The 18,747-nt window shown below is 52.0% G+C and overlaps 4 protein-coding genes across 4 annotated transcripts; 2 read left to right on the top strand and 2 right to left on the bottom strand.

Annotated features, from left to right (window-relative positions):
* Positions 1-380: 380 nt before the first annotated feature.
* Positions 381-5,378, bottom strand: Z517_09928 (uncharacterized protein; the record flags this gene model as incomplete). Its single annotated transcript, XM_013425836.1, has 1 exon — positions 381-5,378. The coding sequence occupies one exon, from the start codon at positions 5,376-5,378 to the stop codon at positions 381-383; it is 4,998 nt and encodes a 1,665-aa protein (XP_013281290.1).
* A 713-nt stretch (positions 5,379-6,091) lies between these two features.
* Z517_09927 (uncharacterized protein) lies at positions 6,092-7,122 on the top strand (the record flags this gene model as incomplete). Its single annotated transcript, XM_013425835.1, has 2 exons — positions 6,092-6,236; positions 6,287-7,122. The coding sequence occupies 2 exons, from the start codon at positions 6,092-6,094 to the stop codon at positions 7,120-7,122; spliced, it is 981 nt and encodes a 326-aa protein (XP_013281289.1).
* Positions 7,123-10,952: 3,830 nt separating this feature from the next.
* Z517_09926 (protein Ras-2) lies at positions 10,953-11,731 on the bottom strand (the record flags this gene model as incomplete). The annotated part of the gene is made up of 2 exons (XM_013425834.1): positions 10,953-11,600; positions 11,654-11,731. The coding sequence occupies 2 exons, from the start codon at positions 11,729-11,731 to the stop codon at positions 10,953-10,955; spliced, it is 726 nt and encodes a 241-aa protein (XP_013281288.1).
* Positions 11,732-16,792: 5,061 nt separating this feature from the next.
* On the top strand, positions 16,793-18,314 carry Z517_09925 (uncharacterized protein; the record flags this gene model as incomplete). The annotated part of the gene is made up of 3 exons (XM_013425833.1): positions 16,793-16,804; positions 16,854-17,000; positions 17,058-18,314. 3 exons carry the CDS (start codon positions 16,793-16,795, stop codon positions 18,312-18,314), a joined length of 1,416 nt encoding a protein of 471 aa, XP_013281287.1.
* Between the last annotated feature and the right edge of the window lie 433 nt (positions 18,315-18,747).

Below are 18,747 nucleotides of genomic sequence, written 5' to 3'. Positions count from 1 at the left end.
GCGACAGCTGTCTGTTCTACGGTGAATTGGTATGAGCGGCAGCTTTACTCCGAGAGACATCGATAGCAAGATCAGCCTGAGCCGGGCCAGCTCCGTCACGGGACGGCAAAAAGATGTATGGATTCCAAAAAAAAAAGGTCATATTGATAACAGCCAAAGGGGTATCTTCAAGTCAGATCTATAATCGCTCTGCTCAGTCCACGTCCAAGTCATGTGTGTGTGTGTTTTTAATTTTTCAGTGCCCAATCGATATGTAACCACATTCGCATCGAGATAACCTCCCTCACTACCTGTTCAGATACCGGATCGCAAACAAAAGTCTGCGTCGTCCTCAAAAACTCGGCCACACCATCTCCAGGGTGGGCTGGACGTCACTCCTCTCACACCTCAACCTGATCTTGCTCCCCGTCGTTGGCAAAGTAACTCTGATCAATCTTCAGGATCCATTCGAGCTTTTGACTCTCGCTTCGCGCTGCGAACAAAAAGGTATTCTGCTCTCCATACACGGCGAACACGTGAGCTAGGCCGTGGAGTTCGGCATTGCTCCCGGCCCTTCTGTGACCCCGCTGGTGCTGCTGCTCTGTTGAAGAAAATTCGGCACCGTCGTGTGAAATGGTTGATCCGCCGCCAAGTAAGCGCTTGAAGTCTGGGTCGTGATCGATCCGTGCGTGGGTGAGATTTACCGCGTTGATCCCCTCGCCGTCAGGAACGGACTGGATGTAAAGATACGGGGGGCGCAGGTCGACAAACCGTCGTTTCCACTGCATGACGCTGGCGTGGTTGCCGGAAGGCGAGGTCTCGTAAGATTCCGAAGGCATGAGAAGGTAGCCGGACTTGAGAGATGCTGTGTTCTTGGGCACATGAGTGACGGTGGCTCGGTAGCGGGTCGACGATGTTCGCGATGTCTCAGTCGTCGGTGTTGGCGACGGTCGGGGACACGTAGTCTCGTCGCCGTTGTCGAAGATGGGGTTCTTCATCTCGGCACTCGGCTTCATCCAGATGGCGAGGTATTTGCGTAGAAGTTCTTCTTCTCGGGAATCGATCACAGAAGGTGATACTGTGCGAGACCGACCTCTTTGTGCGGTTATACTAAGTCTGCGCAATCCCAATGCGGCTTTGGCGGATTCAATGTCCTCTAATTGACGCCTTTTTCTCCGGGCTATCAAGTAGTCTTTGACCAACGAAATTCCTCGTGGCTGCCAATTCCCGAGAAGTTCTTCTCCATTGATGTAATTCTTTGAAGTATCCAGACGCCATAGATCGGCTGCTCTCTTTGCGCTGATTGGCAACACAACAATCGAGAACACTCCGTCTGTGGCGTGTGTTATTCGAGTCTGGTTCCAAAATGATTTGAACATAGATTGTGGACGAACGTAGGATCGCGGCAAGATCTGCACCTGTTGGTCGATGGAGAATTTCATAGAATGATCGTGTCCCAGGCGACTGGAGACAACGTCCCACCGCAACGATATCTGAACTCGACAATTCTCGCTGGTGGCCCGGTCAAGGAGGAGGGTTTTGTGTAATGAGCTGTCCCATTGTCCTACAATCGTTATGTTGGACGTTCCATCGGCGTTGTCTTTGATCATAGGTTCTTGGATTTGTTTGAGCGGGATATCTGGGGTGACGGACGCAATGTCGGTAATGCGGCCGGATGAGTCTAGTTGATGAACTTCCCCAACCCGCAAAGACTTCAGGTCGTCCCATGGCAGACCTTCGGTCAGGACATGGGTCAGATTGATGGAGATCCGACGTTGAAGTCCCTGGTGCAACTGGAATGCCCCGATATCATTCGGGCTGTTGTGTATGACTTCCACGGGCATGTACAGGCCGTTTTCTGCGAGCTCTAGAATCTGAACCTTTGCAAAGACATCATGCCGTTCTTCCATGGAGTATTCAGACTCGGGCAAGCGATGAGATGGTTGCTGATCCGGAGGGTGTTCATTCATTTCACGAAGCTCATCCCAGCTGATCAGCTTGTCGAGATGCGTCGAGCTGACTTGGGCAAAAATGGCGATCTTCAGGGTGGCAGATTTCTCGCCGGATCGACGAATACTCAAGTTGTGAATGCTCTCAAAGCGTACTGGGCCGTCACCGAACCCGTGGATGGGCTGGGTAGTCGCCACACTCTCATCGTCGGTCCCTAGCACCGTCATCTGAGCATGCACCTGCGTCCCCTCGTGTTCGGCGAAGCCAACGAAATCACGCATGACAATGTTGAACTTGATTGTGGAGGGCGGAGACTCTGCCAGCGATGGCTCCAAGGACATCCTGACCTTGCCAACAATCTGTCTTGTCGACGGCGAGGATATTTCGACCACAAAATCTTGTACCCGAGTCTCAAACACAGCGGTTAGAGGAATGCTCCCGTCACCAATCAACGAAAACAAGGGTTGATCAGAGTCACGGAAGGGGTTGTCCAGACGGAAATGCTGCAGATACTCTGGCTGATTCTTGTACTGGCGCATTTGACGCATTTTGGCCACTCGCAGTCGCAGCTTTTCCAGCGACCAAAGGTGAATACAGCTGAGCTGATTGTCAATAACCCTCACGGCGAGACACGGCTTGCGCGCATCCGCTAGAGCATCATCATCGTCCCCAGAGATGTCTTGGAGGATGAGATCATACGACGAGCCCCGTTCTTGACCAACGTCCAAAATGACAAACTGAAAATTGGTATCGTGCTCCAGCAATTTGCTCATAACCTGTGCTTCCTTGAGAAGGCTGGCATTTTGCAATATTGCCTCCGCTATCAAAATGTAGTTTCTTTGTTGCCATTTTTCCACAACGTTCCGGGCAACGGCAATCTCAGAAGCCTCGAGCGGCAGAAATCCAGCTGGCGTTCGCGCAGCTTCTCGTATCCTGACATCTTGATCGATTTTCTTGATTTGTGCCTCGTATTCCTCTTTTTGTTTCCGAAGTTCCTCTTCAAACGCCTGTTTCGCCCGCTCTAACTCTTGCTGCATCTGAAGCGCCTGGGTTTCCCGTTCTCCATCTTTGGATCTGTTCTCTGGAGCTTCTTGCTTCTCTTCTTCCTCACCCTTCTGCATCTGGTGCTGAGCTTGATGTCCAAACTGGTTGGGGGTCAAGGTCGGTTCGCCATCGTCTTGCGAGCTGTCGTGCACAGAAGGTGTCCCAGGGTGTGTCAGAGAAGTGTCGAGAGAAAAGTTGTCGATGGTGCCATTCGACATATACTTGTCACGCACAAGGAAAGAGCTCAGGTCGTCCGAGTCTTCATCATGTTCGAATTGTTTGTTCTCGGAACGCCCACGTCGCTCTTCTCGTGCTCTCTGAATATTCTCGAAAAGACTGTCCAGTTCCTCATCGGTGAGTTGCATGATTTTCGGATCTGAGCCTAGAAGGGCGCCGGCAGCCTCTCGACGAGCGAAGAACCAGTCCGAGTCTCTGTTACTGCTGAATCCGGGAGACTGGGATCGTGATTCACCGTCAAATTCAGATCCCGCAGCGCTCCAGCTCCTTTCGTGTCCAGGACGGAATGGCGTCGGCGAGTTCAGCTGACTGGCGGTAACGGATTGCCGAAGTAGACTTCTTTCGGCGCGCTCGGCTTTGGCCTCCAACGGGTTATTAAACCTGAAGATGTGGAAGTCTCCTAGAATGATACGATTCCCACTTTTTAGCCTCTTGGGCTTGTCAACACGCACTCCATTCACCATGACAGCAGCACCCTCATTGGGGATGATTGTCACCACGTTGTCGATGTGCTCGAGCTTGCAATGGTGATCAAGGATTTTTGACCCTTTCAATCTGATTTCAGAAGCTTCAGACGAGTCAACATTTCCGACTGTGGTAACCCCTGGCTTCAGGTTGTACACGAGGCACTCAGCTAGCAGAGGATCGTCACTCAGGTTGACCAAGTGAGGCATCTTCTTAGGGGTGCTCATGCCGACATTACCCTTTTCAATGCTGATGCCCAATTCTTCCAGCGCCGCTTCTCTCTCTTTGTGAATCTGTTCGGTCTTTTGGAGTTTTTCTTCCCAAGTCTGATTGAGATCTTGGTATAACTTCTCACTTTGACTTAGCTGATCCATGATTTCGGCTTTACTGACACGCTTGACTGAGCCGTCCGTCTGCACAATAGAGACCATCTGTTTATCCAGAGGCGTTCCTTCAGGGTAGGTCTCCTCGGTACCTGCAGCAGTAGGTCCTCCAAGCTGGCTCCTGAGTTTGGCAAGTTCTTCTTTGAGCTCGCGGATCATGCGAGCGTTTGGATCCTCGTTGATCACAGCGTGGTTCTTGATTCTCTTGGCCGAATCGGCGTATCGTAGGGTGCTTAGTGTCTCCTCAAAATTTATGTCGGCCGGTGAGATCGCAGCAATCATCGCAGTCATGCTGTTACCACCAAGTGAATCTTTGAGGAGCCAGGTCAGCACCGAATCTCGATACGGCACTTTCAAGCTCTTTTTGCCCGAGGAAAGGTCTGCCAGTGCCGCAATGACCCGACCAAGGGTAGAGAGTGACCTATTGATCTCTGCTCCCTCCTTGAGACGGGCGCCTGTGGCGCCAGTTGAGGTTGCACGTTCGGAACCAGCCAAGTCGACCAAGCTGATCTTTGCGACCTTCTCAGTGTCCATACTCGTTTCCGCATCATGGCGCTTTTGCGTGAGGGTGAGGGTGAAGACCGCGTGAGAGCGACTGGAAGTTTCGTTCATGTTTGTGGCCGCCACTGTCCGTGCTTTGTTACCTTCATCCATGAGGTTCTCGATCTCGCTGAAGGAGCGGACGGCCAACTTGGCCAGATCCTCCACATAAGGTCCTGTAGATGGATGTTCCCTGACTCGTAGATTGCCCTTGGTAGCCGGATTCAAAAGATCTCTGACCCGCTCGTTGTAAATTTCCAGATAGGAGACCTCGACAGTGCAAGTCAGGTGTGGATCAGACTGCAACCCATTGATGCGCTCGAACATTTCTCGACAAATTCGGGGGATGACGCCAGCCTCATCGCCGTAACCCATCATGCTGTATGACTTTCCGGAGCCCGTCTGCCCATATGCAAAAATGCAGTTGTTATAGCCCTGAAAGGCGTTGTCGAGTAAGGGGACACCCAGGTCGTTGAAGAGATTGTCTTGACCAGCATAGTTTGGATCTGCCTTATTGAAGGACCAGTAGGACTTGTCGAACTTGAAGGTCCGTTGCGCACTTGCGCCATCCTTTCCACCTTTTCGAAGACGGTCTTCTGCATCCGGAGGAGGTTGCAGAACGGTCTGGGAATCTTGCATCTGAACAATACATTTTGCATTGCGATCGATCTCGCGACTGTTAAACGGCCGCACTCTTACCACGACCTTGATGTTTCCCCCTCCACCCAGACCGCCTGTTCCTCCGCCTCCTCCTCCTCCACCACCGCCCGTGGGCGCCATGATTGTACCCGTGTTATCAGTCTTGGGTAATGTGTGCTTGCATGACCATCATTCGGTTGTGCAAGGAGGGATCGGCTCTTGTCGGAATTGGTGGTGTGCGCGTTTTCTGTGGGTGAGGACAGGTCGCAAGTAGGTAGTCGTTGATTGCAGCAGTTGGTCTTGTGAATACCCTTTGTATGCAGGCCGTTGTATGTCCAGAGATGGTGGAAGGGGAGCGTGTCGCGTTGAGGATTCCGGACACGACAGGTGTGAAAGTGGTATACAATTGGAGATTGATTGAGAAGGCCCCCTAACAAAGTACTTAGTATTGGAGAAGCGAACCCAACATGAGGCTTGAAGGTGTGGCTGATGCCTAGGTAGCCCTGCGTGCACTGGTAGCGTCTCTGAGATTTTGCTGCTGGTGGCACCCAGGTGGCTAAACGACCAGCCTGCCAGCCTACCGAGTGCCCCGTGTGGCCCTAGCCTGACCTGACAAACACAACCGTCTCCACCTGGATCATGACCCTCCCATTTTGCGTCATCGCATCAACACACCAAATTGTCGGCTTCATGGTCAGGTTGATTTTTTGGTGACCTACCCTCAGCTACCTGGCGCACAGACATATGATATGGTACATCATAACACAAGTACAACGATGAGACGGTCATGCTGCGGTATCATATGACGGCGCGATTGCCACCAATGCAAACCATCGTGTGATGAGAGACCAGAGATGGCCAACTCCTACACCACGAGGAACGGTCGCACCGCCAAAAGAGGGGCCTTCCTCAACAGTGTCTGGCATTGCGACTGTGAGCCGCGGATGCCAGCAGACAAGTTTCAAGTGAAAAACGGAGGCAAGAATCACGGAAGATGGTGTACGTGAATTGTCTAGACATTTAGGTCTCTTATTGATGCCTGGCGATAGTCTACACCTGCCAAAAGCCGCAGCACAAAAGGTGCAAGTTCTTCCTCTGGAATGATGATGCCAAAGTCCGCGAAGAAGCTGCTGTCCTCAGCAATTCCCGTACAGAGCCAAATGTGCCCGCTCCGGTGACACCTCAGAAGAAAGACCTTCCCGCTCTCCCTCCGACACCCCAGACGAGACGGGACAAGAAAGAGCCTGCGAATGATAAACATGACGAGAGTTTTGATTGGTCGTCCAGTAATGATGAAGAGCTTCTCATGGTAGAGCAAGATATGTTGGAGAAGGCGCCATTTCAAACTCCGAAGAAAGTTCCTCGCACAGAGAGTCTGACATCCCCAGGCAAGAGGAACTTTATGCAGACGACCGAGCAGACCGGTGTCGCCGACGAAACTTGGCCTCTCAGTGACGATGTCTTTAGTACTCCAAGCGCAACACATGAGTCCAGAGGCAGCGGATTGCTCTCACCGTCCAGTACACCAGCTAGAAGGGCTACTGGGTATGCCCTACCTGAACCTGAACCCTCCACGCTTGCTTCTGAAGCTCTCAGCATACTGAGCGGCTCTCGACTGAGTCTGGAAGTCGAGAGGGAATTAGTGGATCTTCTTAATAGGCACGACCTGCGTACTCAAGGCATCATCAAGGGCCGAGACATCACACGTTTGGCTGTTCAGGCCAAAGATAGGAAGATTACAGAACTGCAAGCTCGAATATCAGCACTGGAAGCAGAAAAGGAAACAAACAAGAGAGTCATAGCACACCTAAAACAGGACATCGCTGCCTCTCCCAAGAAAGGCAAAGGAAGGAGTACACATCGGGGACAACAAGCAGAAGCCTGAACATTTGATGAAGACCAAGATGCCCGAACAAAGGAATGTCTCCCTTGAGGTCTAGCGTGAGGCACCCCCATATCTTTCGACGGTGGCAAGGTCACACTATCCAGCATGCACGTCAGGCTTCGGGCCGCGCAACGGACTGCATCGACCCGCAGCACATGGAAGGCTTTATCACACGCCCTGCAACGTGCTTGCCGATAGGACGACGATCGAGGATGGCAGCGAACTCTTTTCTACTTTCGGGCTGCATGGAAAATCCCGTCTCTTCTAGGAGCAAGTTCCCATAAAGAAACGTGTCAAGGCTATCGAAGCAGTCTTCGGGGGGGGAGCGTCCACGCCCTCTGCAAACAGCTACCCATTACTCGCTGCACTCATCTGCGATCTGAGTAGAGTGATGAGAGCAAGACATGGACACTGGGATGTTGCTGGGTACGCTCGCTCCCGATCTGCAAACCAGGTCAGGGTAATATGATTGACGCACTCGGAGGACATGGAACACAGACCTTCCGCCAGCACAAGCAAGTGAATGAAGTTCTGGACTCACTCTCTTGCCGACCCCAAATTCGACACAGCTAATGCACACGGCTTACTCTTTTATTTCGTCGCAATGAATTAGAGCTGCCTAGGAGCAATGACCTTCCAACAACGCATCGTACGGTACAAGCCGAATGGCGCTATGTCCCTTTGTCTTTGCATTCGATCCAGTTTCTGACGTGGCCGGAGCTCATATGCTACCATTTCTTCGAGGCCTTCAACGAGACATGGCAATGTGGAACTTTTGGACGAGCTCAATAATCTTCTCGGCCACTTGCAGAAGCCTTGATTTGTCTACCGTGCGACACGGCACGGCAGTTGGAATCGTAGATGCGGCCGAATCGCTTAGGTCGAAAATGCATCCAAGCGATGACGGTCCCCCGAAGAACTCCTGAGGACTGTCATTCCGGAGTTGGAAGTGGTATCTTCCGGCTGCATAAAGCGTTGAAGCCCAATGTTAGGGGGGACACAATGGCATCTCTGCCTTGATTGAACTTGGATAAATGTCTCTTTCGGCCTGGGTTACTTTTTCTGGGACACAATTACTGGTTCCTATTCAACCACATATTCAACCACAACGGGCCTAAGTTAAGCACACAGGAGTACGAGATACTCTGAACTCGGTCTTCAAAATTCCCGCTTTGGTCTGTTGTGGGAAAGTGTGACACCAGACTCTGTACCACCGACTCACATTTTCAACGACTGCAGCCTTACAATCCAGCATGGGAGATAGCGAGGACCCGCTGGGGCTCGACTTTGGGCTGGGCGACAATGTCTGACGGTAAATTCCTGAAGCGCCATCAACGGCCATTGCGGCCAGGGTAACAGGTATTGGTGGAATCCCGTTCTCCCTTCCTATATATTGCGTCTGGCTCGACCATCTAAGAAAGGATATGCTGAACATGTCGCCTCATGAGCCGGTCAGGAAGTATTTTCCCCCAAGCCTGATGCCGGGCCATCTCATCATTTTGCGCAGCCTTGCCAGCTCTGGAAACGAGTACAACATCATCCTGAGCGTTGAACACACGAATTATTACCTGACCCCTGAACGAGCAAGGTGACTGGTCCCTGTGGGAACTGCCTAGGCCCTAGGCGCCAGGGCCTAGGACCCAGGCACGCGACCGCGAACTAGGTATGGCGGAACTTTCCTAGGCATGATTGCCCATTTGGCTATTTGCCCATTTGCCAAATGCCGACCCAGCGGACAAATCCCGTATGCAGGTCCGCAACGGCCACATGGATCTATCTGCATGTGTCGCACATGGTTCACACACCATCATGAGGTGAATCTTATCCCGTTCTGTCGCATGTGTGAAGGCCAACCACGACGATAGATGGATCCGCCCACGCCGTCCAAGAAAGGGGAAGGGATTTGTTTGCTAAAGCCATCGACAAGAATAAAAACACGAGGATGAAAAACAGTGGTGCTTTAGTGGGGCCGACGGAAAATGTCTCCAGACCGTTGCGTCCGTTGTGCTGTGACGGAGGTGCACATGCAAGCCAACGACGCGGGAGAGGAGTAGATGAAGAGGGCCGATATAACCTTGTCTCGCATTGAGAAACATGTGGCGGCGCTTGTGGTCTCGGGTTTCTGGGCTCTCGACGTGCCGTAGGGGAATAAACTCTTCCCCAAGCAGCACCCGTTATCTATATCGGTTTGGACGGAGAAACTATTGGAACATGTATACGAGGTATTGCAAGCCAGCAAGCCAGCAAGCCGAGGGATGTGGTGTTGGACTTGCTCTCGGCTGTTTCACACCTTGCTTCAATACGAGGTGAGAGATGAGATGAGGTACTCGAGTCTCTGGCAAGAGGACGCTTGGCCAAACGTGGGGGGAGATGTGCTGGGCTGGACAGGACAAGAGAGTGAGAGGGTATTTGGGCGTCGGTCGGCACATGAGGACGGAGTACCAAGAAGGTAAGTACCTAGGTACCGCATACCCTTCTGCACAGTAGTAATTGGCAATAGGTAGTAGCCAGAGATGCAACGGTACAAACTATGCACTACTGTCTACTACTATCTACTACTACCTTGTTCTGCTTGCACAGTACCGAGTACTCGGGCACAACTCAGTCTGCCTTAGACTTTCCCCGTCGAAGTGTCCGGCGTCCAGCGCCCAGCGTCCACCACGCGAAGCACGAAGCACGCGAGAACTGAGACGGTTATCTACTCGGTACTCGGTACTTAGGTACTGTAGGGGGTCCAGGTAGTCCAGGTAGTCCTCGCATAGGTACGAGGTACAAACTTTTAACGTTCCCTGTCACTGCCACTGCCACTGCTAACCTGCCTGGTTCGCTGGATTTCTGTTCTAGTCCTGCAAAACGTAAAAATACTCGTGTTAATTTGATTGCTTTCCCCATGCCTCCTTTTTGGTCTGGTGCATTCACCATTCGCCATACGCCATACGCCATTCCCCAGGCTCCAGCCATACGAGTCGAGTCCGAGGTCAGGTCGACAGCTGGCCCCCCTTCTTCATGTAGGTAGATATCAAAGGCCCTCCCTTTTAATCTCCATCTCCATCAAACCTCATGCCCAATATGTACAAGGTCCGTCTGAATACGACATCGGCTTCTCAGGTTGGAACTGGAAAAGGCCCGCGCCACATTGGTTGTCGTCCCGACACCGGTTCCTGTAAACCATGCCAGATGGGGCTGTGATTCCGATGTCCTCCTTGGACTCTGGGGAGAAATGCTACCATCATCTTTCCGTACCCATCAAAGATTTTGGTCCGTCTTTACTCCACGACGAGAAAAAAATTGGTCGCAAGACATGTAGCTTCCCTCAGACCTAAACAGCCTGTGCAAAACTTCAGGCATTCCGTGACATGTCCCTTTCTAGTATCTTAGACGTGAATATATTGTACACTGGAGTTTGATAAATCGTGCTGCTGTACTGTAGCTTATATGGTAATTCTCCAATTGTAACAGGTCCCGTCGCTGTTCGAAGCTTTCTCCGTGTCGACGACTCTTCTCAACCCAAGGCAAGGGAGACAGGAGCTGTTGTTGGGCGTAGTGGGATCGAGGGAAAATGCGGATAAAGGTGCCTTGTGGACAACAAGTGCCGAGGGTATCCATGTCCTGAAAGACTGGATTACTCGCCGTCCACACGTACAAGACGCGGTTGTGTGCGTCCTTGGTCATGACAAGTGTGGAATTCTGGGGGATGACAGAGGAATTTGGGGGTTGCACCACAGGTTCCGACACCCTCACTTGTCGCCAGCTCTAGACATGATTGGCTCATAGCTTCATATCAGGCATCAGTCCCCGGGTAGTGGGGTTTAATAAAGCCCGACTCGCATTCATAAAATAACACACTTGGTGCTGCGCTTTTTGGTGTGATCACGGTATATCCGCTGATGATCCGAATCAAAGTTGTTGCGTGGACTAGGCTGTGACATATAGTTTGTGCCTTTCCGGTCAATGGCTTTCATGGGTGATTGTCGCTGTCTTCTCAGCTGTCTCACAACATCGTAGAAGGCCTTTTCCACGTTGATGCAATTTTTGGCCGACGCCTCAACAAACTCGCATCCCAAATCTTTGGCCAGTGCTTGACCTTCTTGGAAAGGAACCTCGCGTTCATGGTGTTGATCGCTCTTATTGCCAACCAACATAATGATGGGAGGGCCATTGTACGTGGATTGTCCGGACATTTGAGACTGGAGATAATTTGCCCCGGTGGGCGAATTGGGATGGCCAGATTCCTTGACTCGTTGCACCTGGGAATAGAACTTTTGGATCCTGCTGAAAGAATTTCTCGACGTGATGCTGTAGACAAGGATAAACCCTTCACCGTCCCGGATCCATTGGTCGCGGAGAGCAGTATATTCTTCCTGTCCAGCAGTATCCAGAACTTCGAGCATACAAGCCTGTTGGTCTATCATGACTTGTTTCCGATAAGAGTCTTCAATGGTAGGATCGTAGGTTTCAACAAAATGGTTCAGGCACAACTGCAAGGGAGGTTTAGCATCCAGCTGACGCAAGGAGATCGGTCCACACAAACCTGAATGGTCAAAGCCGTTTTCCCGACACCACCATCTCCCAGCACCACCAATTTATATAGGGTCATTTTCCCCGTCATGATGTATGCCAGTCCTCGATGCCGACTTGGGGTGGGCAATGGTAAACCTGAAAGTTCGAGCTTGGAAACGTCTCACAAAGACCCTGGCAGACCTGACAAACAGGATCGACACATCCGCTCGTGCGAAAGCGCGCAACTGCGAAGGGTTGGACAATGTATATTCGGTATGTTCAATAGAAAGTCACCAGCCGCGGGAAGGGTGTTGTCCGAGGGCCTTGACCTGGACCTCGACGGGATCAAGTGTCACTGGACCAATTGAAGGGAGCAATACAATGCAGTCAGCTGGTGACACGCCGGAAGTCTTTGTTCGATATTCTTCTCTGAATCAAAATCCAGTTGAATGGTGTCCAATACACGCTTCAGGCTGGACAGAATGTCGACTGTCGCAATGGGTCGCTTGTAGGGAATCGACTGGCAGACAGCACTTTTAACAGGCAAATGTAAGGTACGGCGAGAGCACTGCAAGTTGCACAAGGATCGGAACGAGACAGGGTGACTTTTGAAGGTCGGCAGTCGATCAACGGAAAACGAGACGCAGGGGAGGGAGGATTCGCTGGTGGGAGACCTGTCACCGGAGGAGGAAGTCGCTGATCAGTCCTGCAGTTCGGGGTATTATTTGAGGGGGTGATTTTTGGGAGGGAAAGCAAACCTTGTGGACGAAGGTTCTGTCACTTGAGCCGACGTTGCTTTTACCGATCAATCGGAAGTGGTAACAAATGAGTTTTGACGGGAAATGGGCACTTGAGGGTGTTCGAGGACAGGCGAAGTCGAGTCGATTCTAAGAGGTTCGGGAGTGTCTCGAAGATGTCTCGAGGCTGAGATGACTTTTTCGAGGATTGTGCTGCGGTGGTTGCTTCTTTGGGGGCGAATGCGGTTGGGAGCGACGGGGGTTTATGGACCAATGGGAGCTCCGGGCGCTGGCAGTGCAGAGAGACCTAAGTAAGATGTCGATATGGGGGGATCTGACATATGTATGCGAGGCGTTGAAGAGCGTCCCTGGGATTGAGGGTGTGGTTTGCTTCAGACAGATGATTGCTCGGAAAAAGGTGGCAAAGGCAAGAAAAGAAAACAGGCACTGGACCACGCAAGGGACGATATTTTTTTTGCAGATTTACGACTTGGGGATGGTGCGGGTGTGCATTATGCCCGCTGCAGGCCATGAGCACTGCAGACGCCGTGGGATGTCCTTTTCGGCAACGCTTTACCTAGAGGTCCACCTTTTGGTGGTAGAAGATGGTGGATGGGGATGGAGAAGCTGGGCTAGGCATGAGTCGGTGCCCAGTGACCGCTGGGCCTCAGTGCCTACTTGCCTACCTAGGTTGCCAGTGGTTGCTAAGCTGCTAAGGTACTACTCGTACCAGTCCAAGCCCCCAACGCCCCAAGACAAACTACATGGATGACCCCTTCGCCTCCAGACCTGCATGACTAGTTAAAGCCTACTCGAAGTGTTGCCGGTATGTAGGATGCACTGCCTGTACCCGTGCATCTGCCTGCGCCTGCGCCTGAGCCTGCATTGGTCAACACCAGACCCAGGTATGGGTGCCTTGGGTAGATACATGTATATATGTTTGGGACTGCTCCCACAACTACTCACCCGCTCTTCTGAGCGGCGTTGTAGTAGCCATTCGAGCCGAGCTGTAACTCTTGCACCCAGTCATTGTAACCAGTCCTCTCATTAGGCCATAGTCAGAGTCCCAAGTACAGGGTACCGCGTACTTAACCACTAGGTACAGGTAGTCGTGGCCGCAGGTAGCTAGGCACCTTGTCTACTTACCTTTTCTCGCCCCTTGGCCTCTCGTCTCCCGTCCCTTGACTTTGATTCTCCATCTCCATCCCCCTTTTTATTATTATTCCCCCTCGGTATTCTCTCGCTGTTTGCCTATACGAGTAGTCCCCGAGTCTTGTCCCCCGGCAACTGACACCACTCGTAGGCAGCAGATTGGGAGGGGGGAACCAAAGTCACAACCACCAACACCAAAGTCAAGCACTTAAGCAACAAACCTTCCCTCCCCGTCAGTCTAACCAGCAGACGAAACATCGCTATACACTTTCTAAGGTGTCCATCGGGATACATCCGCGCACCCCCGACCTCGAATCCAACCTTTGCGGACCAACTATTGGGTCCATTCCGAATGGAGGTCCTCCCTATGGAGTAATACCATGTCCCACCGTACTCGATCCCCGGTTGCCCCAGATCCCTGCCACTGTTGCATCATTCCGTTGGAGGAGGTCTCCATTACCCGAATCTCGGAACTCGAATAATCCTGTGAGAAATGTCCGTGTCAGAACTTGCAAGACAAAAAATAAATAGGGGGATCCGACCGTCGGAGAAAGGGTCCGATGGGCAGTTCTGAGGGCTAAGTGACTGCTCGCGAATCCAGGAGAATGCCCGCAGTTCGCAGTGATGAGAGTCAGGCCACGCGCAGCGGCCGCCTTTCGGTGACCTTTCACAAACTGAGGGGTCCTTCATGTATCAAGGCCATGCTATTGCAGATCATGTCTTGTTTACGAGGTTGAAGAGTACGGTGAAGCGATGACAGCTTCTCACCATTCATTGCTTCATGCAATCAATATCTGATAGTGTTCGGCTTGCGTGGCGGGCTCCGCCCAAAGCTAATTCGCCAGCACCATGGACATTGGCCACAACTTGTCAGCTGGCGACCGTGTCAACCTCGAAGCTTTTTTTTCCCTGCATAATGCAGGCGCCATATGATGGTGGGTTGAGTGGACAGAAACACGAACCTTTGGCACTTCATGGGAAGCTCGACGCAAGCAATCGAAAAATGAGCAGGGAATAATAGTGGTGTGTGCAACTCCTGGCTTCCGGCATATTGCTCACCAACAAGCAAATCATAATGCGATCTCTGCAATAGCCGTCTGCATTGTTTAGCATCCAAGGTAACACACCATCCAATTCTACATAATGTTCAACGGTTAAGCCTTCTGCTTCAGCGAAAATAGGTATTCGATCCACGCCGCCCCTCGCCGCCCCTCATCGACCCTTATCGCAGAAGCAACTTCACCTGGCTTGATGATGGTGAAGAACATCGCCCGTCTTCATCAGACTCCCCCTAAAGACCCGAATCTCGTTGATGCTGATTTAAGCTCGACGTCCTGCCATCTTTCAGACGGGCCGTCGTTCTTATCCGATAAGATAGTTCTTCTATCAAGGTGGCTGGGAGGGTCGATAACGTGGTTTCCTTGACAAATCCAAACAAAGTCAACAAAGGTTTCGGATACTGCGAGCCTTTTTGATATTGCTATCCTATGGTTAGACGAATGTGGATTGTTTCTTCGACGTGGGGTCACATCTCTCTCTGTGTCCTCCCTCCACAAGGCCTGTCACAGCCGATGTTCCATGCAGAGTCATCAATGCGAGGCGTTGCCGATCACCACGTCTTGGCCGCCAAAAGCGAGGTGACTCTCTGTACAATGAACTCTCACCTTCCTCTTTTATTGGCCCGCAGGTCTTTCATGTGAAATCTGCGCCCACCCACGACTAGCTTGTCCAAGCACGCACACCTGCACCAACGAAGCAACCCCGATTCCGATATTTAGCGAGGACAAGAGGGACAGCAAAGCAGCGCTACAGTAGAGGGTGCACGATGCAGTAATTCACCTCAATAGGTGACTCTACCTCACCGCTATCATGCGCCTAGCTGCACTTTGGATAAGGTTGCCTGTGGATTCGGTGCGCAATTGCAAGCGTAAAGCGAGATGCATGAGAAGAGAGCGAAGGAGCTCCTTGTGGTGCAATAGTTGCCTTGAATAAATCGTAGTGACATCGTGGGACAACTTCAGATAGTACCAGTTAAGTGGTGGCTGTTGTCGCTTGTCCAGGATTGCGTCTTCAACACTAGTCCAGCATGGAACGCAGCCTCTCATTCTCGATGGCACGAGCATGAAGGCAGGTGAGCAAACAGCGACTCGAACCAGTTGTTTGTCAATACCCAGCTGGACACAAGAATTTCTCAAATCATCCAGTGCACGCAGTCCTCGAGCGGAATCCATATTAAGCCAGCGCCAAATATTGGACTGTACCGTTGATGGCTATTCCGACCTCTTCCAGATCATTCAGATCAACTGCTTCAATGTGAACTACCGACGAGGTGAATAACAACGGAATTCCTGGCGCTCATTATTAATCTCAGTTGTGCCAGCCATTGCAGCCAACTTGATGACAAAGGCAGGCATGTTAAGTCAGAAACCCCTTCGTCGCCCATCACCCCGCATTCCCAAAAACTCAATGAGAAGAGCAAAGAGCTTTCTTTGATTATCTCAAAAGGATGAGGCTGTTTGGTATTAGTAGGAGACCCTTCACCTCCTCCAGATAGTGGCGTCTGTCCTTGGTAAGCCTCGAAGAGGTGCCACGAGCGCCACATCAGCGGGACAATCATTATTTCCTTGCCGTATGCGCGTCCTCAAGATACGGCCGCAGCAGCCATGACGTCGATGATTTCCCCCAATGCCTACAGAGCACTCGGCACAACTTGGGAGGGCTGGCGGTTACTGTTTACGGCCAACCACGAACTGACTAGATACGCTCTTCTCGGCCCCCAGACGGCTCGGTTGAAGCTCGACGACCAAGTCAAGAGACTCGAACCAGAAATACGGACTCCGAAAGGGCATTGCAGCCTCATGCACGTGCAGGCGCCCGTTCAACTCGTACTGCTGTTGCGGGGCGGAATCGGGGCGCGGAGAGCCTGAAAAGTATCAAGTAAGCACCATACCCGAAGCTGAGACGTTCGAGGCACAGCTGAACAACTGGTCTGCGGAAAGGCCTCAGGTTGGGTTTGAAATCCTCACCTTCGTCAATTCGTCTTCTCTTTCTCGTTGCTGTCATCAGCTGCATATATTGGCCCTGTTGTGCGTTGGTTGGTGTGACCGATCTCTCTGCACATAATATCGTCCCGAGTCCAAGCACAAAGCGACTTCGTGTATCCTGCGCTGAAGCTCTGAACTATCTCCGCCCATTCTGTTCAGTGCACCTTGGATTCCTGAATTCTCGGCTTCCTCTCTCACTCGGCTCTGACAATTACGATCAAGCTCCAGCTCGACACCATGGGGGACTCAGTAAGGTTACTGATGTCCGTCTTTCCAACCCCGACTAACTTAATGCCAGCGACCGACGCATCAGCATGCCGATGCAGACGGCCACTTTCGCCGGAAAGATAGCCAGTTCCGTAACTGGATCTCCAAAGAGCCAGGTTCCAAGTTCACACCTGAAAAGGACAGATATGCCCTTTATGGGAACTACGGATGCCCTTGGGTAGGCCAGCTCCAACATCCCTGTGAGACAGATCTCTGGCTGACACTTTGTTCCAAGGCACATCGAACAATCCTCGTCCGCGGACTCAAGTCTCTCGAACCCGTCATCCAGCTCATTACCACCGACTTCGACTTGACCGAGAATGGCTGGACCTTCACCGGCCGAAACGGCAGCTTGGGGGCCGATCCCTTGTATGGCTTCACGGGCCTGAAGCAGCTCTACTTGAAGGCCGATCCAGAATATGTTGGCCGTTATACCGTGCCCGTGCTATGGGATAAGAAGACGGAGACAATAGTGAACAACGAGTCGTCCGAGATCATCCGCATGCTGTATGATCAATTTGACGATTTCTTGGAACCCGATCAGAGGGAGGTCAACAAACCTGGCGGGGGACTCTACCCTCCGCACCTGAGGTCAGAGATTGACGCCATGAACGAGTGGGTATATAACACAATCAACAATGGCGTGTACAAGACAGGGTTCGCAACCACACAGGAAGCCTACCATGCCAACGTCTACCCTCTGTTCAAGTCACTCGATCGTCTGGAGGAACACCTGAAGAATCCCGCCCACCAACCATACCTGTTTGGCGGACAAATCACCGAAGCGGACATCAGGCTATACACCACCCTCGCGCGTTTTGACGTTGCATACTACAACATCTTCAATTGCAATCTGAAAATGATCCGGCACGACTACCCTCGCCTTTCGAAGTGGCTGCGCAACCTCTACTGGGACACGTCCGACCGCACCAATGGTGGCGTGTTCAAAAACACCACATTCTTTGAAGTCTACAAGTATGGCTACCTCCGAGCCAAGGGTCGTCAGGTGCACGGCGGGACCGACTTTGGATGGACGCTGATCATCCCCGCCGGGCCGGTTCCCGACATTGAACCTCTGACGGACGAAGAGGAGAAGGAACTGATCGAGGGTACCACCAGAAAAGTGAACGGCTTAATGCTCGACAGCAATAACCTAGGCGCCTCAGCCAACCCGTTCAGCGCCAATGGAGACAAGGCCGGCATGGGCGCCATCTTCGGCGCGGACGTCGATTCCCCCGACGTGGGCGGTGAGGATAGCGTCACCACGCCGACCACCGCGGCCGCGACGACCAGCGTGGGCAGTCCCGCCAGCACCAGAGACGGAGGGGACGAGGACGACGGAGACGCGGGCTTTGACGAGAACGGCGAGTTCCACCCGCGCAGGGTGATTAAGAGGCGAACCACATACAGCGACGCCAACGCCAAGTGGTACAAGGCGGCGAAGAAGGCCGAGAAGAAGATGGGCGCCCCGAGCATGCATTTGGCGCTATAGCGCTACAACGCTGGGAATTTGGCCCGAGCTCGCTTGCGTGGAAGAAGAGAGGATACAGGGACACCAGCAACAATCAAAGTTGCCCGCAATCCGAACCACTCGAGGTACTGCGAAGAAAGAGATGTCACATACAAGGAATGCTTAATTGAAGCTGATCAGGGAATGAGTGGCTCAAACGAGTGGGTGAAGTGAGTGAATGTTCGACAATCGACGCAAAATTGCACAAGGAGCCAAAGGAGACGAGACTTGACTTGACTGTCTAATCTGTCTACCTACCTGGGAGAAAAGCGTGTACTCTCTTTATAAACACAACACAGGCGTGGGACCTCCGGCGACAACACAGCGACACTACCAGTTGGGGGTTTGTATGGGGAAATATCTACTATATAAATAACGAGGTAATCCGAAGTACTTATTGTATTCGGTAATCATG

This window comes from Fonsecaea pedrosoi (genome assembly GCF_000835455.1).
Source record: "Fonsecaea pedrosoi CBS 271.37 unplaced genomic scaffold supercont1.6, whole genome shotgun sequence".
Lineage (NCBI taxonomy): Eukaryota > Fungi > Ascomycota > Eurotiomycetes > Chaetothyriales > Herpotrichiellaceae > Fonsecaea > Fonsecaea pedrosoi.
This window is presented reverse-complemented; position numbering and strand designations above follow the sequence as displayed.